This window comes from Bos grunniens, chromosome 13, assembly GCF_055505025.1.
Source record: "Bos grunniens cultivar Pamir isolate PY7600 chromosome 13, Bosgru_T2T1.0, whole genome shotgun sequence".
Lineage (NCBI taxonomy): Eukaryota > Metazoa > Chordata > Mammalia > Artiodactyla > Bovidae > Bos > Bos grunniens.
In genome coordinates this window covers 12,034,088-12,059,572 of record NC_141177.1, presented here as the reverse complement: position 1 = coordinate 12,059,572, position 25,485 = coordinate 12,034,088, and the positions used below count along the sequence as shown (strand labels likewise).

General features: G+C 43.8%; 1 protein-coding gene across 23 annotated transcripts in view; it reads right to left on the bottom strand.

Moving 5' to 3' along the window:
* The window catches only part of PTPRT (protein tyrosine phosphatase receptor type T), a 1,155,226-nt gene that overhangs the window by 839,843 nt on the left and 289,898 nt on the right, over positions 1-25,485 (bottom strand). For all 23 annotated transcript variants that reach the window (XM_086331749.1, XM_086331754.1, XM_086331755.1 and 20 more), the window contains exon 2: positions 1,867-1,992. In XM_086331749.1, the coding sequence (XP_086187875.1) occupies positions 1,867-1,992 (126 nt within the window). The remainder of the gene's footprint in view (positions 1-1,866; positions 1,993-25,485) is intronic.

The following is a 25,485-nucleotide window of genomic DNA, read 5'->3' as shown; positions in this document are numbered from 1 at the left end:
GGAGGCAGAGAGAGGGAAGGGAGAAGTGTGACCCCTGGGTTTCTGAATCAGCACCAGAGTGATGAAGTGGCCTTTTGAGACAAGGAGCACTAAAGCGTGAGTAGATGGAGAAGAATTAAGAGTTCAATTTGGGAGATGTTGAGTCTGGAGAGCCTGCATGACCCTGCAGGGCATCTAGTGGTCTAAGGATGAGCCAGAAGAGCCTGCGTGTGTGAAAATACACACACAACACATGCACACACACAGCACATACACATGTGCACTGTAAGATCTGAGGGCTCCCTGGTGGCTAAGACAGTACAGAATCTGCCGGCAATTCTGGAGACCTGGGATCAACCCCTGGGCCAGGAAGATCCCCTGGAGAGGTGAATGGCTACCCACTCCAGTATTTTTACCTGGAGAATTCCACTGACAGAGAAGCCTGGTGGACTACAGTCCATCCAGTAGCAAAGAGTCAGACAAGACTGAGCGCCTAACACTTTAACTTTTCATAAGATCTGAATTTATTTGACCAACATCAAGAAGGATGGCCACACAGAGCACAGAAGATGTGGTAAGTAACCTTCAGCATAAGCATGCTACACTCCTGGTGTTCCTAATGGAAAGAGTGATTCTATTACATAAACGAAGACATTTCTGAGAGTTTAAAAAATTATGATGGGACAACAGGCACAGAGGTTGTCCCATGGTCACCTTACTAACCATCTTGTGCAGTTTTGGTCATTCTGCTTATGTAAAGTAGGATCCTACCACATCTGAAAAGCTCAGTTTTGTACCATGTCACAGCTTTATGATACCTGAGGGGTTATGACTATATTCGGGAGAAAGATACACAAGCAACTGATGTCCTCAATAGGAAAGATAGAGCCAAGATATAAGCCTCCTGCTTTGGAGCCAAACTCAGAGTCAATATGGTCACGCTGGTCACACCCTCAGCTGGACATCTCTGCATACCTTTCTGTCTCCAGCTTAATGACATCCTGGCAAAGCTGTCTCTCAGAGCAGCTGAGAAGATAAGGCAGCTGTGCAGTGGGTCACATACATCAAGTTCCTAAGGGATGTCTGATGGCAACTGAAGTTCTGGGGAAAGCTGAGGCCATTCACGGTGTGACGGTTAATTCCGTGTGTCAACTTGACTGGACTAAGAGATGTCCCAATAGCTGGTAAGGCATTATTTCTGGGTGTGTCTAAGGCAGGGGTTCCAGAATTGACTAGCATTTGAGTTGGACACCTGAATAAAGCAAACAGCACGCCCCAGTGTAGATGAGCATCATCCAATCCTCTGAAGGCCCAACTAGAACAAAAGCATTTCCTCCGGGCACATCTTCCCTGGAATACACTGGCTATAACTCTTACAGGCTTGCTTCATGCAGGTATTCATCAGATATGCATAGTAGGCCTTCAGTCCCCTTGGTAAAGAATAAATTTGGCATTCAGGATGTTGGGACATCAACTTTATCAGTAATAGTTGGACTGTAGAAGTCTCCCTGTATATTTACAAGCTGTGTCTGTGTAGTCCAGGAGGAAAGAAATGACCTCAAATTATGGAGAAGTGTTTCTCCCCTAAAGTCCCATGACTCAGACTCCCAGACAAAATTCAAGGATGCCCCACTTGTAGCTAAAGTTTGGAATCTCAAAGCTCAAAGAAATCTAAGAGTTTCCTGAATCCAGATGATACATGACTTTTACCATACCCTTAAGAACGCACTCAGCCTTGGTTTGCGTACCTCTGGGGGTGGTGAACTTACTACCAACAGAGTTACCTACTGCCCTCCCAACAGCTCAACCCAGAATAAAATTCTTCTCCATGAGTCATTGTAAAAGCTACCACCCCCATCAGAGCCTCAAGCACAGTTGGTCACGTACCTGTAGGCACCGCTGGGTCCAGCGTTGGTTTCTCCCATGTGTTAATCTGCTCCCAGGTAAACCCACTGGTCCCCAGGGCCACGCTATAACCACAGTTGCTGTAGTGCTCATCAAAGGAACAGCCACCTGCAGACAAAAGAGACATGGGTAAATATATCCTTATGTTTGAGGCTTGGTTCGTTACCCCCGTCTCAGTGGCTCTTCATTTACAGCTCTGAATTTTAAACTCTGGAGGAGATTTTCTTTTCCTAAAGGCAAGCAAACTGGATTTTTATATTTGCTTTGGTGCTCTAAGGAAAGACAGTGGCATCTGCAAGCCCCCTATTTAAAAAAGTTAATAAGGCTAGTTACATTGATTTCAATCTTCCTTCCTGAGAAAGTAAACAGCAACGTCTCCATCTAAGCAGAAAAAATGAATGCCAGGGCATGCCTCTGTAATTGCTTCCTCCAACATGGAGAGATGCTGCAAGGCAGCGGGCTGAGCACCAGCTTTGGAGTCCTGCAAAACGAGACACGGATCTCAGCTTTGCAAAGCCGGGTCAGCCTGGACCAGATGTTTCACCATCTGTCTCAGTTTCCTTACCTGGAATACGGAGGGGAAGATCCACTTGGCAGAAATATTAGGAGGATAAAATGGAGTAATATACAAAAAGTAACTGGCACAGCAAAAATTCTCAGCACCCACCTCCCTCCCTATAAGAGCAGTTTTTGTGGAGTAAAAATCAAATTTGTACAGAATTAGACAACTGTGCCCCAGGAAGATAATGAAGTCAAGGCTGGCAGTATTTAAAGCTTCTCCCTAAAAGTCCAAGCCATCCACCACCAGCACTTTACAATGAGTTGTGTAAACTGGATTGAGCACATGCTCTGGGCTCAAAGTTCCCTCCAGGTGACACTGAGAGATGTGATGTATAGAACAGGGGCTGCAACCAGGAAATGCTGGTCTGAACAGAGAAGCAAAAGGTGACTATATTCTGGAATGGGAGGTAGAAGGGGAGGTAGAAGGGGAGAAATAATCAGGGCTTTGAAGTTTAGGAGCATCTCCACCAGCACGGAGCAGGAGGAAGAGCACTCCAGGGTGAGCTGGCAGGATGTACAGAGAAGGAGAGAGACCACCAGGACTGAGCTGGTCCACATTTCCAATGCCCCTTCTTGTCTCCTTACTGCTCAGACCTCATCACACCATCACCTCCCTTCCTTAAACAGCCACTGGTTTCCCTATCACATATCTAAACCACATCTGTGGTTCTGATCCACATACAGAAACCATCCCTTAATAACCCCTGCCTGTGTCTGCAGCCTCATGTAATATCATTCCCTCTTCTCCATCAGCAACAAAGGTCAAAACCCTTCTTCAGGACCCAGACCTGGGGTTTCCTCTGCTTAATGGTGGTGGAAGGCCTATTGACAGATCTGATACAGAATACAGTCACAACACTGCTAAAGTAAACCTACGAGGGCAAAGCTCTCTCCACTCCCTTTTTTTCTGAGTATGGAAACCCGGAAGAGCCAGGCTTTAGCAGCCCCAACGAGTCGGGCTGGACAAAGGAGGGCTGAATCTATTTCGGTAGTGCAAGTCTGGGGCTTGAGTTCAGAGTTTTAAATAGCTCTGCACGAGACAGGGACAGGAATTTGCAGGATCGACACCTAGAGAGAGAAGGAAAAGGGAGGGAGACAGAGGTCCAAGGAACATAATGTAAAGCAGACACCTACAGACGGTGAGAGACAATGTGAAATTTCCTGTGATGGGAAATGACGGACGCACTGGTAGAAACTAAAATTTCTGTTTGCTTCCATGTATTCATTCTTTCATTCACAATTATTTAATCGAGCTTTTAGGGTAGATCGAGCAGAGAACAAGGTGCTATCTATACAGTGGTTTATAAGAGGTGTGCCATCACTAGAATGAGTGAGGCAGACAGTAAATAGGCAAACTAGTAAGTAACTGCATTTCCAAATGTGCTATGAAGGCTGGCACTGGGTTGCCTGAGGGGCTCCCAGGTTGCTGTGGTCCAGGAAGCCTTTCTGACCAGGAATTGGCAACAGTTCCCTGCCCTGTAGTGTCAAGTCCCTCCAAGCCCTCAGTGAGAGCTGGCTACAAACAGCAGCCGTGTCACTGTGCTTTGGGGAACTACGGGAAGAATGGATGGACAATGTGGATGGATATGGGTCAACAGACAAAGATGGAAGTCTTAAGAGATAACAGGGAAGGTCAGGGGCAGACAGCAGAGGAGACTGCATCCCAGACAGAGTGAAGAAGGGTGACCTCTGAAAGGCAAGGACAGGGGCAATCAACCAGCTGCCACTAGGCAGTAAGCTTTAGACTGGCTGGGAAATGGCGCTGGCATAGAGGAGGGGCTAAAGGAGTATCTGTTGACTAAATAAACCAGTGGGCTTCCCTGGTGGCTCAGTGGTAAAGAAACCACCTGCCAGTGCAGAAGTTGTGGGTTCGATCCCTGGCTCAGGAAGATCCCCCGGAGAAGGGCATGGCAATCCTTGGACAGGAGAATCCCATGGACAGAGGAGCCTGGGGGGCTACAGTCCGTGGGGTCCCAAAAGAGTCAGACACAACTTAGCGACTAAACAACAACAAATGAACCAAAAATTTTTTTAATAAATAAAAAATTTTAAAAAGAAGGTACAATCTGTTTGATAAGTTAACCTTAAAAATGCATTGCAATATACATTCAGTTCAGTTCAGTTGCTCAGTCATGTCCGACTCTTTGCGACCCCATGAATCGCAGCATGCCAGGCCTCCCTGTTCATCACCAACTCCTAGAGTTCACTCAGACTCACGTCCATCGAGTCGGTGATGCCATCCAGCCATCTCATTATTTCTCCACTGATCTCCAGTAGCACATTGGGCACCTACTGACCTGGGGAGTTCCTCTTTCAGTATCCTATCATTTTGCCTTTTCATACTGTTACAGACAAACACTGTCCGATTCCACTTATATGAGGTACCTGGTGGTGGTGGTGGTTTCATCGCTCAGTTGTGTCAGACTGTTTTACACGAGGTACTAAGAAAAGTCAAATTCATCGAGTCAGAAAGTACATCGATAGATGCCAAGGGCCAGGGGAGTAGGGAGGATGGGGTTAGTGCTTAGTGGGGACAAGGTTTCAGTTTAGGAAGATGAAAACTTAAGGTGATGGATGATGGTGAGAGTTACAGAGTGATGTGAATGTGCTTAGTGCCACTGAAGTGTACAGTTACATATGGTTAAAATAGGATTTTTTATATTATGTGACTTTTACCGCAATAAAGAACATTTTTTAAAACTGTGAGTGGGATACCAGACAGACCCCAAGCTACATTTCAGGAACAGTGAGCCGATAACAGCCCCCATACACCACCTGCTCTTTCTGGTCTCACACTCACCACTTCTACCTAGAAAGCTCCTTCCCCATGCTGCCTGTCTGACAAATTCCAAACTAGCCTTTCCAAACCACTCCCTCTATAGACCTCAGCTAACCAAAACAGCAGAGTGAATGCCACAGATATGAGACATAACACACTCCATTTGAAACCTAGAAAAGGGTAGCAGCAACAGTTCCAACTGCTCAGGAAGGGCCGTCCCTTCCCATCCTTACACAACTCCTGACTCACCAAAGTCCAGCCTGTGGGAGATAAATGAACAAAATCAATGCCACCAACAGCATCCAGATGCCGATGTGCTTGATGGTGAGTGGGGAGCCTGCAGCATCTTAAGCATTCACTGGAAGAGCTGACTGATCATCCTAAATGGAGATCAGCCTCCAGGTCTTTAGAGGAGCATACAGCCAAGAGGATGGTAGGCCTATGGGAAACTGTTGAGATCTTCTCTCTTAGACACGTGAGAACTCTACATTTCCAGGCCACTTTGCATACAGGGAAGACAACGTGGTAAACCCTGGAAATGTATCATAAAGTGATCGCCACATGTGCCACACTAGTCCATAAAAGTAATCTCTTACCAACAATCCTTCTCACCTGCCCTACTACAAAGACTTTCAAAGGTGTACTTGAAGACAGTGGCATCAAAGGAAGAGAGATGTCTAGATCCCTGAAACACTACTGAAAGAGAGTCACCCAGTCACCTGATCAATAATATTGTTGTTTGACACTTCAGGCGCAAAATGCCAACTTTTCTAGTCTTAACGCCACTGACATCTTAGGGTTTATTTGTTACCACATGGAGCCTTGCATATGCTGACTAATATAAGAGGCATGCTCTGCTGAGCATTTGCTCTGTGTCAGGTAATATACTAGGCACTGATCACAGAAAACTGCTGAGGTCACCTTTGTTTTCACTTAATCCTCACGACTTTGTGAAGGAGATTTTTTAATCCTTACTTTAAGTGTAAAGTAACTGATGCATTAAGGGGTTAAACAACCTGCTGAGGTCACAACTCTAGTCCAGCCACAGATGATGGACAAACACAGAAGCAGGAAATACAGCATGAGATAGCAAAAAGCAAACTGAAGGCAGGAGAAGAAAGACAGGCAGGACAGAAGGAGAGAGTCACAAGTCCACACCGCCATTTCCTACAAGTCTGCCTGCTGAAAGGGAGTCACCTATTTGACTCTGAGCTTCCAGATGCCAGCAGAAAAAGGACAATCTGCTCAGTTACTGGATACTCTGTGTTCAGACAATAAAAGCCAAATATCTCTGGTAAATTACAATCATTCCAGGTGCCTAGATCACACAAGAACTTCTCCACAGGGGTACTGGTAACAGAAATCAACCATCCCACAATGCACAATATCTGAAACAACATCCATGCAAGAGGTGCGTGGTCAATTTCATGAGACTATTTCTCACAATCACTCTCAATATAAACTAATAGCATCAACCAAACATACAATTCAGGAAAAGCAACTCACTGGAACCCAATATGGTACAGTCTAGAGACTAGCTCCCTGTCAACCTGACTTGACCCAGAGATAAGTTTTGAAAGGTATTCGGGAGGGGAAAACACGTTTGATTCATGTTTTGTAAGCAATTCTCCCTGGATTTTCTTCCTCTCAGACAACACATTGAGAAATAAGAGTGGTTATGAGCTTCAGATTATACACTCTGGCAGCAGTCTACACTGCCAGTGGGTACGGCCTTTTCAGCTCACCTCCTTTCTTCCTTTTTGGGCCTTCATTTTCTGGTGTGCAAGATCAATCACAAAGGAACCTTCCAGTGGTCAAAGTTAAGGATTCCAAAGACTCAGAGAGACCCAGAAACTCTCAGGAGCCACAGAGATGCAGAGCCATTTCACGGCACCAGGACTGGCTACTGAGAACCTCTGGTAAGGAGGAGAAGGGAAAGAAGGCTAGCTTTCTGTGGATCCTCAGCATGAAGTATTCAGACCCATGATCCTAAGTCTTATTGCAGCTCCTCCTCCTCTTTCACAAATTATATTTACCTCTTTTGGTGGAACTCCTCGGCACCGTAACACCTGCTGAAGAGGCTCCAGACCACAGGTGTCTATGGCAGGCTACTTGGGGAAGGCTTACAACTGGAGAGATTCCCAAAAGACAGTCATCTGGATGCTCAGCTTGCTCTGTTTTAAAGCAGCCCCACTCAGCACTATCAATTTGGAAGAAAAAAAAAGTCTCCTAAACCTACCCTCACCCCTAGAATTGGGCTCAGTCTCCAAAGCACATGTCCCAGCTGGGAGAAGACCCAGATAACTGTGGATATGGCCATAAGCTGAGGACTCAGCAGTATCTCCCTACATCGGGACAGAGAAGCTATTTCCCTGGACAGGTTGAGGTCAAAATGTAGCAAAGGCCCCAGATGCTCTGATGTGAGTTAAGCATAAAAAGTCAACAGAGAAATGGAAAATGGTAGCAAGGAAATTGGATTTTGAAAATCCATTTGGGTTTGGTAATGTATAGCATATCGGCATCTGTAAGGGAAGTAAAAATAGTGCAGGATACATACTTCAAGATACATTAAAGCATAAATAAAGTTTATAGTGCCAATCAGGATTTTTTTTTAAACATGAGCTCCTCTTTTGAAAATGAGAGGAATAGAAATTCAATAAAAATATAAATGCGTCTGCCTCTGCATTTCTCAGATATGATCCTATGTATTCTTGAACAGAATTGAGTTCCCAAGAGAAACTCAAGGTTTCCAGGGCTTCTGCTCCATGCGAGGCACTGTACTTGAGCTATGTAAGTATGTATATAAATATATACACATTTTTTAATACTTATATATGTATGTTTATGCATGGAAGTGGGCTTTCCAGATGGTGCAGTGGTAAAGAATCTGCCTGCCAACGCAGAAGATGCAAGAGGGTTTGAACCCTGGATCGGGAAGATCCCCTGGAGGAGGAAATGGCAACCCACTCCAGTATTAGCCTAGAAAATTCCATGGACAGAGGAGCCTGTCAGGTTACAGTCCATGGGGTTGCAGAGTTGGACATGACAGAGCATGCACACACACACGCATGAAAGTTCAGTCTTACCAACCCCACTTCCTAAGACAAGGGTCAACCATCTTTTTCTATAGAGGGTCAGACAGTAAAGTTGTTCACCTTGCAGGTGTATTGGTTTTTTCTTGCTACCAACATGTTATCACAAACTCAAAACAAAACCCATTGATTTTCTTATCTTCTGGTTTCCACAGGTAAGAAGTGAAGGCCAGGGTGCACCTTATCAGGGCCTCACAAGGCTGAGGTCACAGTAACAGGAGACCCGATTTCCCTTCTGGAGTCCAGGTCAACTTTTGCAGGGTGTTTGGCAGAATTCAGTTCCTTGTAATAATTATAGCATCAGGGCTTCTAGAGAAGAGAATGGCTACCCACTTCAGTATTCTTGCCTGGAGAAGCCCAGGGACAGAGGAACCTGTTGGGCTATGGGGGTTGCAAAGAGTCCGAATGACTGAGTGACTAACACTTTCATTCCTGCCCTCTGGAGGTCATCATGAAAGTGTGGCTCTCAGTTCCTAGAAGCCACCCACAGTTCCTGCCATAAATCCTCTCTACTCTCTTCCTGAGCAAGGCTCCATCCTATTTAAGGGCTCATCTGATTCAGTCAGGCCCACCCAAACCAGATCATCTCCTTTTTTATTAAAGTCAGCCAACTTGGGACCTTAATTATATCTGTGAAATCCCTTCACCTTGGTCACTGACATAACCTAATCGTAAGAGTGAGATCTGGGACTTCTCTGGTGGTCCAGTGGTTCAGACTTTGCCTTCCAAGGCAGGGGGTGCAGGTTCGATCCTAGACTGGGAAGCTAAGTCCCCTCATGCTTTCCAGCCAAAAACCCAAAATACAAAACAGAAGCAATATTATAACAAATTCAATAAAGACTCTAAAAATGATCCACATCAAAAAAAAAAAAAATCTAGAAAAGGGTGAAATCTATCCTATCCCAGTCCCTCCCAAAGGACAGGGATTAAACAAGACACAAATACCAGGGGCCATTAACCTTGGGGACCAATTTGGTATTCTGCCCACCACGGAAGGCCCCTTGGTCTCTGTCACTGAGACTTGGCAGTGCCATTGTAGCAGAAGCAGCCACAAGTCACACAGGAAGATGGGCAGAGTTGTTTGCTAATCAGACTGGATTTACTGACACTGCACTTTGAATTTCCTATGATTTCCACATGTCACAAAATAGTATTCTTCTTCTGATTTGTCTAACCATTTAAAAATGTAAAAACCCATCTTCCTTTGCGGATGGAGTACAAAATCAGTGAAGGTCCAGAAGTGGCCTGGAGGCTCTAGCTGGCTAACCTCTGCTTTGATCCTGTAAAATTCTACAATTTTAACACGGTCACAGAAAAGTACCGTGTTTGCACCCTTTCAGTGTTTGATGTCATGTGCTTTTGACACCTCCTTCCCATTTCTCAGTTGTAGAACGTTTCTTCTTTCCTGCAGGAAGTGGAAGAGGGGCGGGGCATGTCATCCACTGTCTTCCTTTCGAAGCTACATTCCCAGCCTGTAGGATAAAGGCTTGAGAGAAGCACCAGAGGTTACTGGATTTAAATACAGTTAAGTCCCCAACATCTGAACCTTCAAGTTGCAAACTTTCAAAGATGTGAACATGCATTTGGTTCCAGCAAGGAACCAGAACCTTGCCATCAATGTCAGGTGTGAGTGAAACGGCACCTTGCCCATCCCTGCCAGTCTCCTACTGCTGACCATTCTTCAGCTCTACCACCTCCCACGCCTCCTTTCCCTGACTCCTCCTGCCTGTTCATTCGATGCCAGGCCCTGTATGCCAGCAGTTGTACTGTACTACTGTACTTTTCAAGGTACTTTAAGATTAAAAATATTTTTTTTTATGTTACTTGTGTGAAAAGTATTATAAACCTATTACAGCACAGCCGTTGTTGTTCCGTTGCTCAGTCATGCCTGACTCTTCAAGACCCCATGGATTGCAGCACACCAGGCTTCCCTGTCCTTCACCACATCCCGGAGCTTGCTCAAACTCATGTCCAATGAGTCGGTGATGCCATCCAACCATCTCAACCTCTGTCGACCCCTTCTCCTCCTGCCTTCAATGTTTCCCTGCATCAGGGTGTTTTCTAATAAGTCAGCTTTTCGAATAACGTGGCCAAAGTATTGGAGCTTCAGCTTCAGCATCAGTCCTTCCAGGAAATATAAACGATCGAGTTCCTTTAGAATTGACAGTACTATATAGCAAATTGTATTGGTTGGGTACCTAGGCTAACTTTGTCGGACTTACGAACAAGTTGGGCTTACAACAGCGCTCTCAGAACAGAACTTGTTCATATGCAGGAACACTTCACCGACACCACAGCACATGTTCTCAATGGGTAAGGACTGGTGCTCCTCCTTGACAGACAAGGAAACCAAGGCGAGAGCAGGTGACATTCTCAACATTACCCAGTCAATCGAGGGCAGAGCCAAGACTCAAATCAAGGACCCCCTTCTTAGCCAGAAAGTCTACCAGGGAGGTCTCAGCTACTACGTTCATGAGAGAGCCAGCACAAAACCAAAATGCAAAGCCATTTGCTTAAAAGACTATGAAGAATTTCAATATGACCATTGCAGATCATCAGACGAAGCACAGGGCCCTTCCAAGTGCCAGGCCCTGGTCGAGCACATAAGTGACACACCCAAGAAGCCAGCCCTGCTCTGTGGACACACACATTCAAGCAATAAAGCCCCACACCCCCCAAGTCATCAAGATGCTGCCCTCGTGCCAACAAGAGTCTCTGAAGGCAGGGCGATATCTAAGTGGCTTATTCATCGTGGGCAGACTATCATGGGTAGGCGAGTCTTGCCCCCGGAATGAATGTAAACCAGCCTGGCATAAATTGAATTCCTTTTTGGAATATCTAATTGAATTTGCAGAAGTGTGTGCCAAGGGGGTGTTTAAATAAGTGCACAAATATGATAAGAAGGCCTTCACACCATTATATCTAATTCAGTAAGCAAAAATAATGGCAGGGCACGTTCCAATTAGTGTTTGATTTATTTGCTTTAACAAATCCAATTAGTAGAATGTTTTATAAAGTCATCCAATGTCAAACACTCATGGACTCAACAGATAGAAACAATACTCCTAATAGGAAAAAAAAATGTTTTAAAGCTCTTTGAACACTGAATGTATTATAAATAAGACGATGTCTCTCTGATGGCTCAGCCATTCCCCAAGGACCCAGAAAACAGTGTCTGATCTATTCATTTGGTTCTTTCTCCCAGAGACTCTGGGAGGCAACTCAGGTTAATTTGGCCCATTATAATAAATCCAGGAAAACAACAAAGGTGGAAGTTAGCAAAGGGACTTCAAGGGAGAATAATGAACTTGCTGCTGGGTATCTTTTAGACCAGAGACGTGTTCCGACTTCCAAGACAGCACAGTGGAGCACAAAAAGACAATGCTAACAGAAACAGCGACCTTCTAGAAGCTGATCCAATGCCTTCATGCCCTTCCCAGGCTCCAGTGTAAACTGGAGAATTCAAGGAGATTTGTGACCCTAAAGCATGCCCATCCTGACTAGCAGATGATGGTCTTTGACCAGTGAAACTCAGCATCCATAGGACTTAAAGGTATGGACTCTGGAGCCAGCACCCCAGCTCTGGTATTTTTTTTTTAACTGTATGACCTCGACTAAGTTATTTAACCTCTATGTACCTCAATGTCCCCATCTATAAAATGAGGAAACCACAGTGCTCATCTCTTGTGGGTTGTGATCAGAATTGGGAAAATTTAGTAATTGTAAAGACTTGGAACAGAGCCTGGCACATGGTAGGTGCCAAGTAAGTATTTGTGACATGGTGGCCCTAGTGGTAAAGAACCTACCTGCCAATGCATGAGATGTTAAGAGACTTGGGTTAGTTCCCTGGGTCGGGAAGATCCCCCAGAGGAAGGCATGGCAACCCACTCCAATATTCTTGCCTTGAGAATCCCAGGAACAGAAGAGCCTGGTGGGCTGCAGTCCACAGGGTAGAAGAGAGTCAGACACGACTGAAGTGACTCGCATGCACACACATTAATATTTAATCCCAACATATGAACGAGAAATGGGGAAAATAGCTATGTTCTATGTGCCCAGGCTCAAATCATAATCTCCAAACAAAATATTTTAAAGAAACTATCTGAGCTGGTGCATCACCTCCGGTATGAATCAGCAGTGCCTAGGGTGATAAGCCCAGCTTCATTGACCACTTACTGCTGTGTGACCTTGGGCGAACCACCTAACCTCTCAGGTCAGAGATTGTGACCAGGTAATCAAGGAATAAATTAAAGTGTCTTGGAGGGCACCTCGATTTCTGACACACTGGGAGATGGTGACTGTCCTCTACCATGTCACCCAGCTACGTTTGCTGGGATACAGGAGGGCCAGGTGTCCCCTGGAAATAAAAGCCTCTGCTCAGACCAGCTTCCCTGCGGGGTTTGCCACAGGCCTCAGTCTGGTGCATCTGAATGTCCTGGAAGAAGAGAACCCAGTGGGACGTGGCAGGCAGAACCATGTCTCCTCCCGTGTGCCAGCCCTCCCAGGCTCCGGGAGAGAGCAGGGAAGACAGCCGTCTGCCGTGCCCTGGGTAATGTCTCAGCAGATGCTGCCGTGCATCACAACTAGGAAGGAAAGAAGGCGCCATGTGCGAGGTCAGTGCTCACCCTGCCAAGAAGAGGAGGCGGCGGGCGGGCGAGGGCGGCCGGGCATCTCTGGGTAACGTGAAGATGGCCCAGTCTGGAGACCCAGCTGGAGGCTCCACTAGCCTGGATGGCGGCCCCATCCAACCCAGGAAACGTGCTTTTGTTTCCCCTCAACAACCCCTGAGTGGATTCAGGGATTCTGCTGCTCTCCCACGTGTCAGGAGGGAAGGGGTCACCTGGCCCAGCTCTGAAACTTACAGGTGGGGAGACAGGCATGAAAAGGACAAGGCTGCAAAGAGAGGGGGGTGGAGAACTGGGACTGCAGCCAGCTGTCCTGGCCCCGGGCCAGCGCTCTGCCCACTCAGAAGTCAGAATAGCATCTTTCATCTTTTCTCATGCAACGGTGATGTCTTTTTTGCATTTCTGTTTTTGAGGGAGCCAGGAGAGAAAGGGTTGGCCAAGGGTCATAACCTGTTTCAGGGAAACTTTAGATCAGCTGGGAAAGGTGAGAAAAGGTTTCCCCTACACAGAAGGAAGGGCGACTACTGCTTTCTGGCAGGAGTTGAGTCATCTTCTCAAGACTTTGGAAGCCCAAACCAGCTCTTGACGGCCTTAGGGTCTTTCCACCACTGGTCCCCTAGCCTGGAATACTCTCGCCCCAGTGATTCACGGGGTATCTTCCACATCAAACATCAGGCTCAGCCTTCTCAGAGAAGCCTCTCCATGGGAAACCACCTCGTCTCTTTCCCAATTCTCCTCTACCACACTGTCTTACTTCTATTCGACACTGTTGTTATTCACATCCTCTGAAGAACTCTGGAATTTTTTTATCTACTCATCTGCTTATTTATTTTCTGTCTTCCCACCACCTGTTTAAGTCCACAGGGGCAGGAAGCATATGTCTGTATTCTTTGCCACTGAATCGTCGGGAGGTATCAAAGACCTGGGTACTTTGATGCTTGAGAGCTTAAGGGAAACTCAATAAACGCCTCATGAATGAATGAACTGAGTACAAAGAAGTGTCAGGAGTGAAAGATAGCCTCAAAGGATGACATCCAGGTTGGTTCTGGCACTTTCTCTGACCTCTGGCGGGTCAGAGAAAATCTCGCGCCTCCATTTCCTCGACGTGGAAACGGAAATGACAGCAACTGGCCTTTGTTGAGTGCTGACCGTGTGCTGTGCACGGTGCTAGGCCATGGCCATGAGCTTTCTCTTTTAATCCTCAAGGAGCCCACAGACACTGATGCTATTACTACCCATGCTTTATGCACGATAAAACTCAGAATTAGCTAAACAACCTGCCCCAAATCTCGCAGCTCAGCAATGGCTGGACTGGGGTCTAGACCAAGGTAGGACGCCACAGTCTTGGTCTCTGGGCCATAACCCTCAGTGGCCACTACTAACACTGCTGTCACTACAGGATTACCTGGCTTGCCAAACAGCTCTTCTTCCAAAACTCACTTATTTTTAGCACGTAAATTTTTTTCAAAGGAAAAAAGAAACAGCCACACATCCCAAGCCCCAGTCCAACAGGGCCTGAAAGGTCAGCCAGCTGGGTCTCCACTCATTGTCTTGATGGTCCAAGGGCAGGAGGAGTCACGTGGTCCACACACGGCTCTCTCTGGGCCCCTGGTGTCCCCTCTGGCCTCACTGTAGACCTCCGCTCCAAGACTGACACACCCTGGAGAACCTCAGCGGAGGCACCAGCCAGGTGCTCCTACTGGCCCCGCAAGGAGTGGACTCGCATAACCACTACATCAACAGTCTCTGGGAGAAAACATTCAAAGCTTTCCCAAGTTTCACTTTGGAAGAAATCAGCCCTCTCTGCTCACTCTGTATAATCCTGAATAACAAAGTGGCAGGATCATTAGAAGCCCTACCTTATTTCTGTTACAGCAGCCCTGTGAGTTGCTCTCTGGGAATCAAGGTACAATTCTGCAAAGTTGGAATCAGGTTCAGAAAGGTTAAGTAACTTCCTCAAGGCTACACAGTTTGTAAACGGCAGAGGCAGGAATCAAACTACCTTCAATTTGACCCCAAAGCACAACCCCTCTCAACTGTATCATCATGTCTCTTACATTATGATAGACCTCCAGTTTGGCAATTCTCGTGCTTCCTTATTACCTTTGAATTAATTTAACCTATGCTTGAATGACAGACTTTATTTTCTTGGGCTCCAAAATCACTGTGAATGGTGACTGCAGCTATGTAATTAAAAGACACTTGCTTCTTGTAAGAAAAGCTATGACAAATCTACATAGCATATTAAAAAGCAGAGACATCACCTTGCCGACAAAAGTACATCTAGACAAAGCTATGGTTTTTCCAGAGGTCATGTATGGATGTGAGAGTTGAACCATAAGAAGGCTGAGCAGCGAGCGCCAAAGAATTGACGCTTTCGAACTCTGGACTGCAAGGAGATCAAAGCAGTCAATCCTAAAGGAAATCAACCCTGAATATTCATTGGAAGGACTGATGCTGAAGCTGAAACTCCAATACTTTGTGCACCTGATATGAAGAGCTGACTCCTTGGAAGAGACCCTGATGCTGGGAAAGAATGAGAGCAGGAGGAGAAGGGGGCAACAAAGGATGAGATGTTGGATGGCATCATTGACTCAACGGACATGAGTTTTAATAAGCTCTGGGAGATAGTCACGGACAGGGAAGCCCGTCCATGAGGTTGCAAAGAGTCGGACATGACTGAGGAACTGAACAACCATGCTTGAATGGCACTCAATAATCCTAAATTGTGCGTCTAGTATGTACCAGACATTATTCTAGGAACCAGATTTGGAGCTAGGGATGAAAAGTTGTGTGTCCTTCATTCAGGAAGTTTATGTTCTAGGGAGAGTCAGACATGGAAAGCATGGCAAGAAATAAAGCAAGTAAGGTACCCACCCTGGCTCATCATATATCATCGTGCTTTGAATATGGTAGGCACTTGACAAACACATCCATAAGGTAGATAAAGAAAGTGTTCCTTGGGACTTCCCTAGCAGTCCCGGGGTTAAGAACCTGCCTTGCAATGCAGAGGACAGCAGTTTGATCCCTGGTGTGGGAAGCCCATGTGCCACAACCACTGAGCCTGAGCTCTAGAGCCCAAGAACTGCAATTACTGAAGTTAGCGGGCCTAGAGCCCACGTGTGGTAACAAAGAGAAGCCGCCCCAACGAGAAGCCTACACACCAAAGCTAGAGAGTAGCCGCTGCTGCTGCAACTAGAGAACGTCTGTATGCAGCAACAAAGACCTAGGGCAGCCAAAAGTAATTAATTTTTAAAAAATTTTAAGTGATCCTATTGAACAGCTATTCCTTGTCAGGCATCACATAATCCCACATAATCATAACAGACATCCCAGGATCCAGGAATTAATCACTCTCATTTTAAAGATGGATAAACAGATTCCAACAAAACAAGAATCCAATCCAAGCTCCCTGTGTTTGTGGATTCTCTATTTCCTTTCCCCAAAGGTTATCATTTCTCTGCTACACTATGTTGTGCCTACAAATTCCTCAGACACATTTAGGTCTGGTTGACAGAAATTAGCTTCTGTCCTCAGTTTCTATATGTATATTAACATCTAATGACAAAGTAAAAAATTTAGGGTTCCATATAGTCAGTTAAACTTAATAATAGCATCCAGCCCCATATAAATCACCAAACGGGTCACTATGTAGATAAAACATTTATTGAGGTCTGGATATTATCATTAAGTATAGTTGGTGTGGGCTCTCTCAGATCAGCTAAGCTTTGGCAAATCTGTCTGTGGTGGCCAGCTGGGCTCCATGTATCATGGCCTGTTAAATGTGCATTAAATGTGAAAGGAAAGGTTTTTAAGGACAGAGGATAAAAGGAGCCTCCACGAAGTGAAAGCTCATATTCCCTGGATGTCGTGATCGAGTCAGTCGACCAGGAGGAAGGGTTCTGAGGGTCCTGGGGATGCTGACAGTGACTTAGGTAACCGTGGTTTGAGCTGTGCTAGCTTGTCAACCTGTTAAATCATTAACCCTGTGCAAATCTTTCCTTCATGTGTTGATACTTCAGTTCCCTGGAGAAATTAATCTCACAAAGACAGAGGCACCCACAGACAGGAAGCAAGCACTCTGCTAGCAATCAAGGACATGGCCTTTAAGGAACATTTCAAAACAAGATAACAGGGTCATTACTAAGATTCCCAGGCACAACAAACAGACCCAGTACCTTAAAGGTGCCTCATCTCCGCCTCGCCAATGCCAAGGAGTTCATGTCAGAGACACATAAACACGTATCTCATCTTAGAACAAGCACTCAGGCACCTCTAGCTTTAAGCACATTTGTTTTTAATCTGAAAAGGCCCAAGACAGGATCCTATGAGTACAGCCCCTGCCAACATGACTCCCCCTCAGGCTAAAACTCCCAGAACAGAAATGAACTTCTAACAAAGCCACAGTTCTCTAAGCCACATCGTAGCTCAGGCTCTGACAGGACGAGAGCGGCAGGTGGTCTTGAAGATGGAGGATTTGCCTGAAGAAAGGAGCCCACATTACAGGCATGGTTTTGCCACCAGCTGGTTGAATGACCTTGGCCTAGTCACATTCCCTTTGAAGTACAATCTGGCAGGCACCTCCTAGCAATCTCTCTTAGAACCGCACCACCATGCCTAAGAAAACACTGGAAAAAGGTGAAAACTTCCAACAGAACTGAAAACAATAAAACTATCACCAGCATTGTGAAACTGAAATGGACTTAAATATTCAAGTGGCCGACCACTTTGTGACACGCTTTTTATAATCTGGAAAAGGAAATGTTAAACCTCATCTGCCTGGAATTTACTAGGCAGACCATGTGTTCCTTCCACACTATCAACCCCCAACTTCAGAAATACAGTTTTTAATAAACAGGAAACCACACTGTTGGCCCTCTAATGAACAAGACTTGTTCCAAGCATTTGGGGTCTCTCCTTACCATCTCCTGCAGTAATAAAGTAAAATCTTAAGGAAAAATAATAAAAATTATTATGATTAAAAAAAAAGGAAAATTCAAAGTCATCATGGAAACTGAACAGAAGATTGCCAAAATATTATCTTACTATAGGAACCTGATGAATGCTTTTAAAAAACATTCAGCATCCTCATAGGATGCAAAGAGACCCAGCCCTTTATGAAACAAGGAGAGAAAGCTACAAAGGGAAACTAACATAAGACGCAAAGACAACAAGGTTGTGTGACAGACCTGTGGGTTAACAGAGTTTCAGGAAAAGTTAGAATGCAAAAAGCAGAATCCAAACCAACATTAGTGAGAAAGATGGTGACATGGGAGCAGATTTCTCAAACCCTCCAACTTCAACACTGACTGAACTGAACAAAAATTTCACACAAAAGTAGCAAAGAAACTATAAATAGTGAAACTTTCAGTGTTACATGTGTTTCCCATAGACTTAGAGGATGCAAGACAACTTGGGCCCACCTTGAAGGCCAGCAATTCATGTACCACACAACTCATCCTTGAGAGAACCACAGTCTGATGGATGGAATTCTAGAAAGCCCAGTAGTATCTGCCAGTTTGGGTGTCAAGGGCTGTGAGAGGGAGAAGCTATTGAAGAGAGAAAGGATGCCCAATTGGGATTCCCTTTGCCCTTCTTGCATCAACAGCATTTTAAGGCCTCATTAGTCTGCTGCTGAGTTTTCCCCCCTAACCTATCCTCCCCAGGAGCCCTGGGGGCTTCTCTCATCTGAGAGAGTCCACAGTCTGAAAGCCTTAAGAGTTCAGGGCAGAATGAGAGGAGCGAGAAATGGCAAAATGGTTTTTTCGGTGAGGACCGAGAGCGGCCACCAAACCAGCAACAGTTATGAGGATAACTGTTCCCATGGCTGACACGCTGAAGCCAGAGGAAAGAGTACCTGGCTTGGGTACCACCAGCGAGTGCATGAACACTTCCCCGAGGGGCAACTACTTAAAGCCTGCAAAGAGCCAATGGCAAAGAGCCCTTCCACATTTCCCAGGGCTCTGGCAATTCGCGGCTGCAACTCCAATAACACAGAGGGAAGCAAGCCACATCCCAATCACCCCCCACCAGGAAGAGGGCACAGCACACAGGCGAAGAGCATCCTGGAGCCCAGGCCATGACCATGTGACCTTCGACAAGCCACTTAACCTCTCAGAGTTTCAATTTTCTCATCTGTCCGAAGATAATATCATTACCCTCCACCCCAGGAGTAAGTCTGAGTGTTGTGAGCCTGAAGCTTAAACAATTTGGGGAGGGGACATTCTTTAGGGAAAAGATTACAAACTAAGAAAGGGACTATTTATTTGAAATGAGAAAAGAAATCACAACAAACAATAAACTTCCAACAGCCTACAGGTACCACAAACATTGTGCAATCCAGAAAAATAACATTTTTATTAATTATCTTCCTGACAATACTTCCCCTTACCTTCCTGGTTACATTCCTTAGGGTTACCTCTTCATGACAATAATTTTGCAGAATCACTTTTTATGGAGTAGAAACTTCAATATCCTCTCTAACAGGCTGATTGAAGCTGTTTATTATTATTAACAATTGTTTAAAGTTTCCTTCAAGCCCACCAGTCACTATTTCCACAGTGTAGACTTTAGGACTATAGTCAAATTGGGGGTAATCACTATCAACTTTCTTTCATGTATATGCTAAAGAATCCCCCTGCCAATGCAGGAGATGTGGGTTCAATCTCTGAATCAGGAAGATCCCCCAGAGAAGGAAATGGCAACTCACTCCAGTGTTCTTGCCTGGGAAAGCCCACGGATAGAGGAGCCTGGCGGGCTACTAAATACCATAGGGTCACAAGAGAGTCAGACATAACTTAGCAACTAATAGAATAATAAAAGAACAACAATATTCTATACTATTAATACTTCAAGGTATTACAAGTATAGTTGTATACTGCATAATCATAAAAAAATCTTTGATCTGGTGATATCATTTGTGTTCCTGTCATTTTCATACCATGGTAATTAGTAATGGTTTAACTATACACAGGAAAAAATATATAGGATATAGACAGTATGTATAGCATATATATGTGTATGTATACTATATTGCATATGTATGCATATATAGTATATAACATAGTACATATATATATGCATGCATATTATATATGCTGTATATTTGACATACGTATGTATGTGCACGTATTTTATTTCTATATATACATCCTATTAACCCAAACTATAGGGTTGGCCAAGAAGTTCATTCAGATTTTTCTATAAGATGTTATAGAAAAACTCCAACTCTGGCTAACACAATAAATTTTTCTTCTAAGATTTTTTGATGTGGGCCATTTTTAAAGTCTTTATTGAATTTGTCAATGCTAAAGGAAATCAATCTTAAATATTCATTGGAAGAACTGATGCTGAAACTCCAATACTTCGGCCACCTGATGCAAAGAGCTGACTCATTAGAAAAGCCCCTGATTCTGGGAAAGATTGAAGGCAGGAAAAGGGGACGACAGAGGATGAGATGGTTAGATGGTATCACTGACTGGATGGACATGAGTCTGAGCAAGCTCCAGGAGTTGGTGATAGCCAGGGAAGCCTTGCGTGCTGTAGTCCATGGGGTCACAAAGAGTCTGACACGACCGAGCAACTGAACTGAACTGACATTCATTAAAATTGACCTGACCTCCTCCTATGAGCTTTTACATAGATTGCTCTCAACAGCTTCCCAAGGCCCTGGGAAACTCCTCAAGGCAAGCCTTAAGAACAGAGCCCTGGCCCTGGTCTGCAGCATCCATAAACCAGGAATCTGCTGGGAAGCAAGCAACACCTCCTATGGTAGAATCAATGGCAATTTTCCATATCCTCCCCTTCATCATTTCTCTAATTATTTTAGAAATAACAGAGGTTATGTAAGATAGGAAAAATTGTGGTCTTACTGAAAACTCAGAAGAAATGATGTTGATTCAGAGTAGGCTTAAAGGAAATCCATTCCATCTACTCCCCAGGGAATCAACAGTTTGTTCCAGGACCAAACCACACAGATCACTGAGAGCAGCACGCTGGTCTTCACCCAGCTCGGAGTCCCGCGAGGCCTCCCTTCTTCACCTGGTACCCACAAGCGCCTCACACGAAGTAAGGATGAAACTGAGGTGGAGCGAGTCCAGAATACGAAAGCTTCTTTGAAATGTCTCATGAAAGACTATTTTCTTAAATCATGGTGCCCCCTCCAAAAAAAAAAAAACACCATCTAACATATTTATCTTACTTTGTGAATCTTGGTGTGTGTGCACACGCACACACACACACACTCATAGATTTCTTAGGGGAATTAAAAGAGATAATAAACATGTAAAACCTAGAAAAATTCTGGCACATTTTAAGAGCAAAATATATATTAGCTGTTATTGTTCTTATTAGGAGTAGAGTGCCTATAAAATGCATTCATAATTTAGCAGTCCACATTGTAACAGGTTACAACTGTTGACAGATTTTAACTAGACACTCTTCTAGTTACCTTAATGTCACAGATATGCAAAATTTCCACAGCACCAACATATTTGACAATATGGGATATTTGGTGTAATTAATATCTGACGGGTGTGTACATTATGTAGGGAAGCCCCACATTATTTATACACAAATGTGTGTATGTGCATGTGTATGAAAGGTTTATTAGTTTTTTTCTAATTGCAAAAACAATACATTTTTACTGCAAATAACCTGGAAAATTTTAAGCACAGTCACTGGTATTTATCTCGTGATCTATATATTGTGAGGTTTTTCCCACTGACATAGAAATTTTACTTTCTAAAATAAATTGAAAAAAAAAATAAAATAAAATAAATTGAAAACAGAGTGAACGTAAAGCTTTGCAACCTGCTTTTAAAGTGCATTATTATTTCAGGACTATATTTCACTAAACATTCTTCTACAATCTCATTTTAATGGTTGTCATCCTAAATGTCTATAATTTACTAAACCAAATTTCATTTCCTTATTTTTACTGTTTTCACAGTTCACTATTTATAAAGTAAATATTTTATTTCCTTATGATAATTTTCTGAAAGTTGAATTTCCCAAATCAAAGGGCACGCATAATTTTATATGCATAGTGAAACTGCCTTCCACAACAGCTATTCCAAAACACTGCTGTCCGCAACGTGCGAGGCTGCTCACTTCCTTTGCATCTTCATCATTACTCAGAATCATTGTTTTTAATCTTTGTCAATTTAATTAGGGAAATGCAGAGGCCATCACTTTAAGTTATTTGAATACTATGGAAAGTTGAATGTTTTTCCTAAGTTCAACTGGCCATGGGCATTTCTTCATTGGCAAATTGCCTGTTCATGCCCTTCACTCATTTTATAATCAGACTGGGTATCCATTCTAACTTATAAGTGCTCTTAATAGGTTAAAAACATTAACCCATTTCCTCCATTTTTAGTTATAGACATTCCTCTAAGCTTCTTTTAACCTCTGAATTATTTTTGCCAGATGGGCATCATTGAGTATAAAGTAAAATCTGTAAAACATTTCCCCCTCTAGTAGAACTGCCTACATAGATTATCTGATACTCTGGTATTCATCACTGCAGAAAAAATAAATATTCATCTGCATCATTTTGATAACTTATATATTAAATGCTTACATACATATGGATCTATTTCTAAACTTTCTATCTATTCCAGTGATCTACGTGTCTAAATGTATCAGTACCAACATGCTGTAATTATTGTGGACCTGAATATGGCATAATTAGTAGTAATATTAAGGATTAGTTCAGAAAATAGATGGCCTACATTTAAATCACTGTCCTATCTCTTACCATCTCTTAATACATGGCTTTGGGAAAGTTTGCTAATGTCTCTGTGACTTAGTTTCTTCATCAACATAACATCAATAATCATCATCTCTCCCTCAAAGAACTGTGGAGGAAATTAACAATGAGGTCATGGATATAAAGTGCTCAGAACAATGAGCACTCAGTAAAGGCTCACCACTGTTGCCTGGCGCTGAGATAACAAAGTATCACATGGTGAGTGACTTAAACAACAGAAATGTGTCATCTCACAGTTCTGGAGTCCCCAAGTCAAAAATCAATGTTTTGGCAGGGTCCCGTCCTTCTGACAGTTTAGGAAGAATCTGTCCCATCTCTGTCCAACTTCTGGTGGTTTGCCAGAAACCTCTGGTTTTCCATAGCTGACAAGGCATGGCATTACTCCAATATCTGCCTCCATCTTCACATGGTACTCTCACGGTTATCTCTTCACACAGTCTTCTCTCTGTGCAGGCCTGTCTCGATCATAATTTCCCTGTTTTATAAGGACACCAGTCATAATGGATTAGGGCCCACCCTAATGACCTCATCTTCTCATGGTTATTTCTTCAAAGATCCTATTTCCAAAAGGTAACATTCTGAGGTCCTGAGGGTTAGGACTTTGACCTACAGTCTTCTGGAGACAATTCAATCCATAACAGCCTTTTTCATCTTGAATGATGGCAGCATCAGACAACTTGGCATTAATTTTGGCTCTAATGTCAATGTTTCTAATTTTTCATAGCAAATGATGACATAAGCTTTAGGTTTAGAAAAGCTTTGGGCTTTTTTGTTGCTGTTGTTGTTTTTATTTTTGCATTGAAAGTACTCATCTCTCAGTTTCTAGTTGACCAAAGCATTTAGTGTATTGAGTTGCTTGTTCAATCAAAATGGGTGTTATACTTTTCTCAAAAGCCTTTTTGAGACTCCTGGACTAATCATTCTATGGTGATGTATCAGTGTGACATATATCACTGCATTTCCTGATACTGAATTTTCCCAGTATTTCTAGGATAAATCCTGTTGCATTAGTGCTACATTATTCCTTTAAAATTCTATTGAAGTGAATTCGAGAGTTTTCATTTTGTTGTTTCATTTTGATGGTTGCATCCATCTTCATTTGTGACACTACCCTATATATTACCTTGACAAATTTCACAACCAGGATTGCTGCTACTTTTTCAGAAAAGAGATTTGTGAATCCACCCTAGGTGAACCTCTGCAATCTAATCGCATCATTGTATCTCCTAGGAACCACTCTGAGTATGAGGTAAAAGGAGGGTACCTTTTCCTGCTCCCAGCCTGGTACAATCTTCTGTCACATCAATTCATTTTAAGGAAGGCAGGATGATTTGTTACCTGTGCTTAAAACCCCTTCTTCCTCTGAAGCCTAGCCTGTTGCACACATTTGCATGAATCAACCATAAAAGGACAATACCACCAGTTTCCATGGATCCTGGAACCCTTAGAATCCAGTTCAAATGGCAAATGTGGAATACCACTCAGCAATGAAAAGGAACAAACTAATGATTCACACAACAACATGGGCAAGTATCAGATGCATTATGTTAATTGAAAGAAGCTAGATTCACAAAGCTACATAATGCATGTTTCCATTTATCTGACATTCTAGAAAAGTCATGTACGGGTGCAAAACCTGCCACCCCAACATATGTCTCTTTGGCATGAGGATTGTTAGGCTGATTATTTTTAATAAAATGAAGACTTGGGGGACTACAATATCCTGTAACAAACCATAATGGAAAACTTTGAAAAAGAATATATATGCAATATATATAGTATATATAAATCAACTATACTTCAGTAAAAATAGATAAAAAAAGAAATTAAAAAGGCTCTGGGGCTTTCCTGGTGGCTCAGTGGTAAAAAATCTTCTTGCGCATGCAGGAGACATAGGTTTGATCCCTGATCCAGGAATATCCCATGAGACACAAAGCAACTAAGCCCGTGGGCCACAACTATTGAGGCTGTGCTCTCAAGCCCAAGAGCCACAACTATTGAGCCCATGTGCCGCAACTAATGAAGCCCACGTGCCCTAGAGCTCACGCTTCTGAATAAGAGAAGCCACTGAAATGAGAAACCCACTCACCACAACTAGAGAAAGGCCCACACAGCAATGAAGATTCAGACATAAAGAAAGAAAATTACTTTTTAAAAAAGACTCAGGAAGTCTTTTTACTTCCGCCTTAATACTTTGGCCACCTGATATGGAGAGCTGACTCATTGGAAAAGACCCTGATGCTGGGAAAGATTGAGGGCAGGAGGAGAAGGGGATGACGGAGGATGAGATGGTTGGATGGCATCACCAACACAATAGACATGGGTTTGGATGGACTCTGGGAGTTGGTGATGGACAGGGAGGCCTGGCGTGCTGCAGTTCATGGGGTCACAGAGTCAGACACGACTGAGCAACTGAACTGAACTGAACTAACTACTTATAACATTTAGATAAAGAGCCTACTTCTAGAACAGGCCTATCACCAGAGATGTCTGGAAGGATCTGGCCAGGTTCAGTGGGGGAAAGCTGGCAGGGCCTAGAGGATCAGAATCCACTCCATGTCCCATCAACGCTGCAGGGCCAGCAAGCCTTTGTCTACCAAACTTTTGCTTTTCCACCTCCAGGTAAACGACCTTCCTGCCCTTTCACTCAAATCACTCCCCCAACACCGCTTTGTCTTTGGCTGAAGACAGTACCTAAGGTGATGGCTTCAGACATTGCAGTGAGTTACTCAGTTTTCTTGAGTCTCCCCTTGTATATATGTTACTAAACTT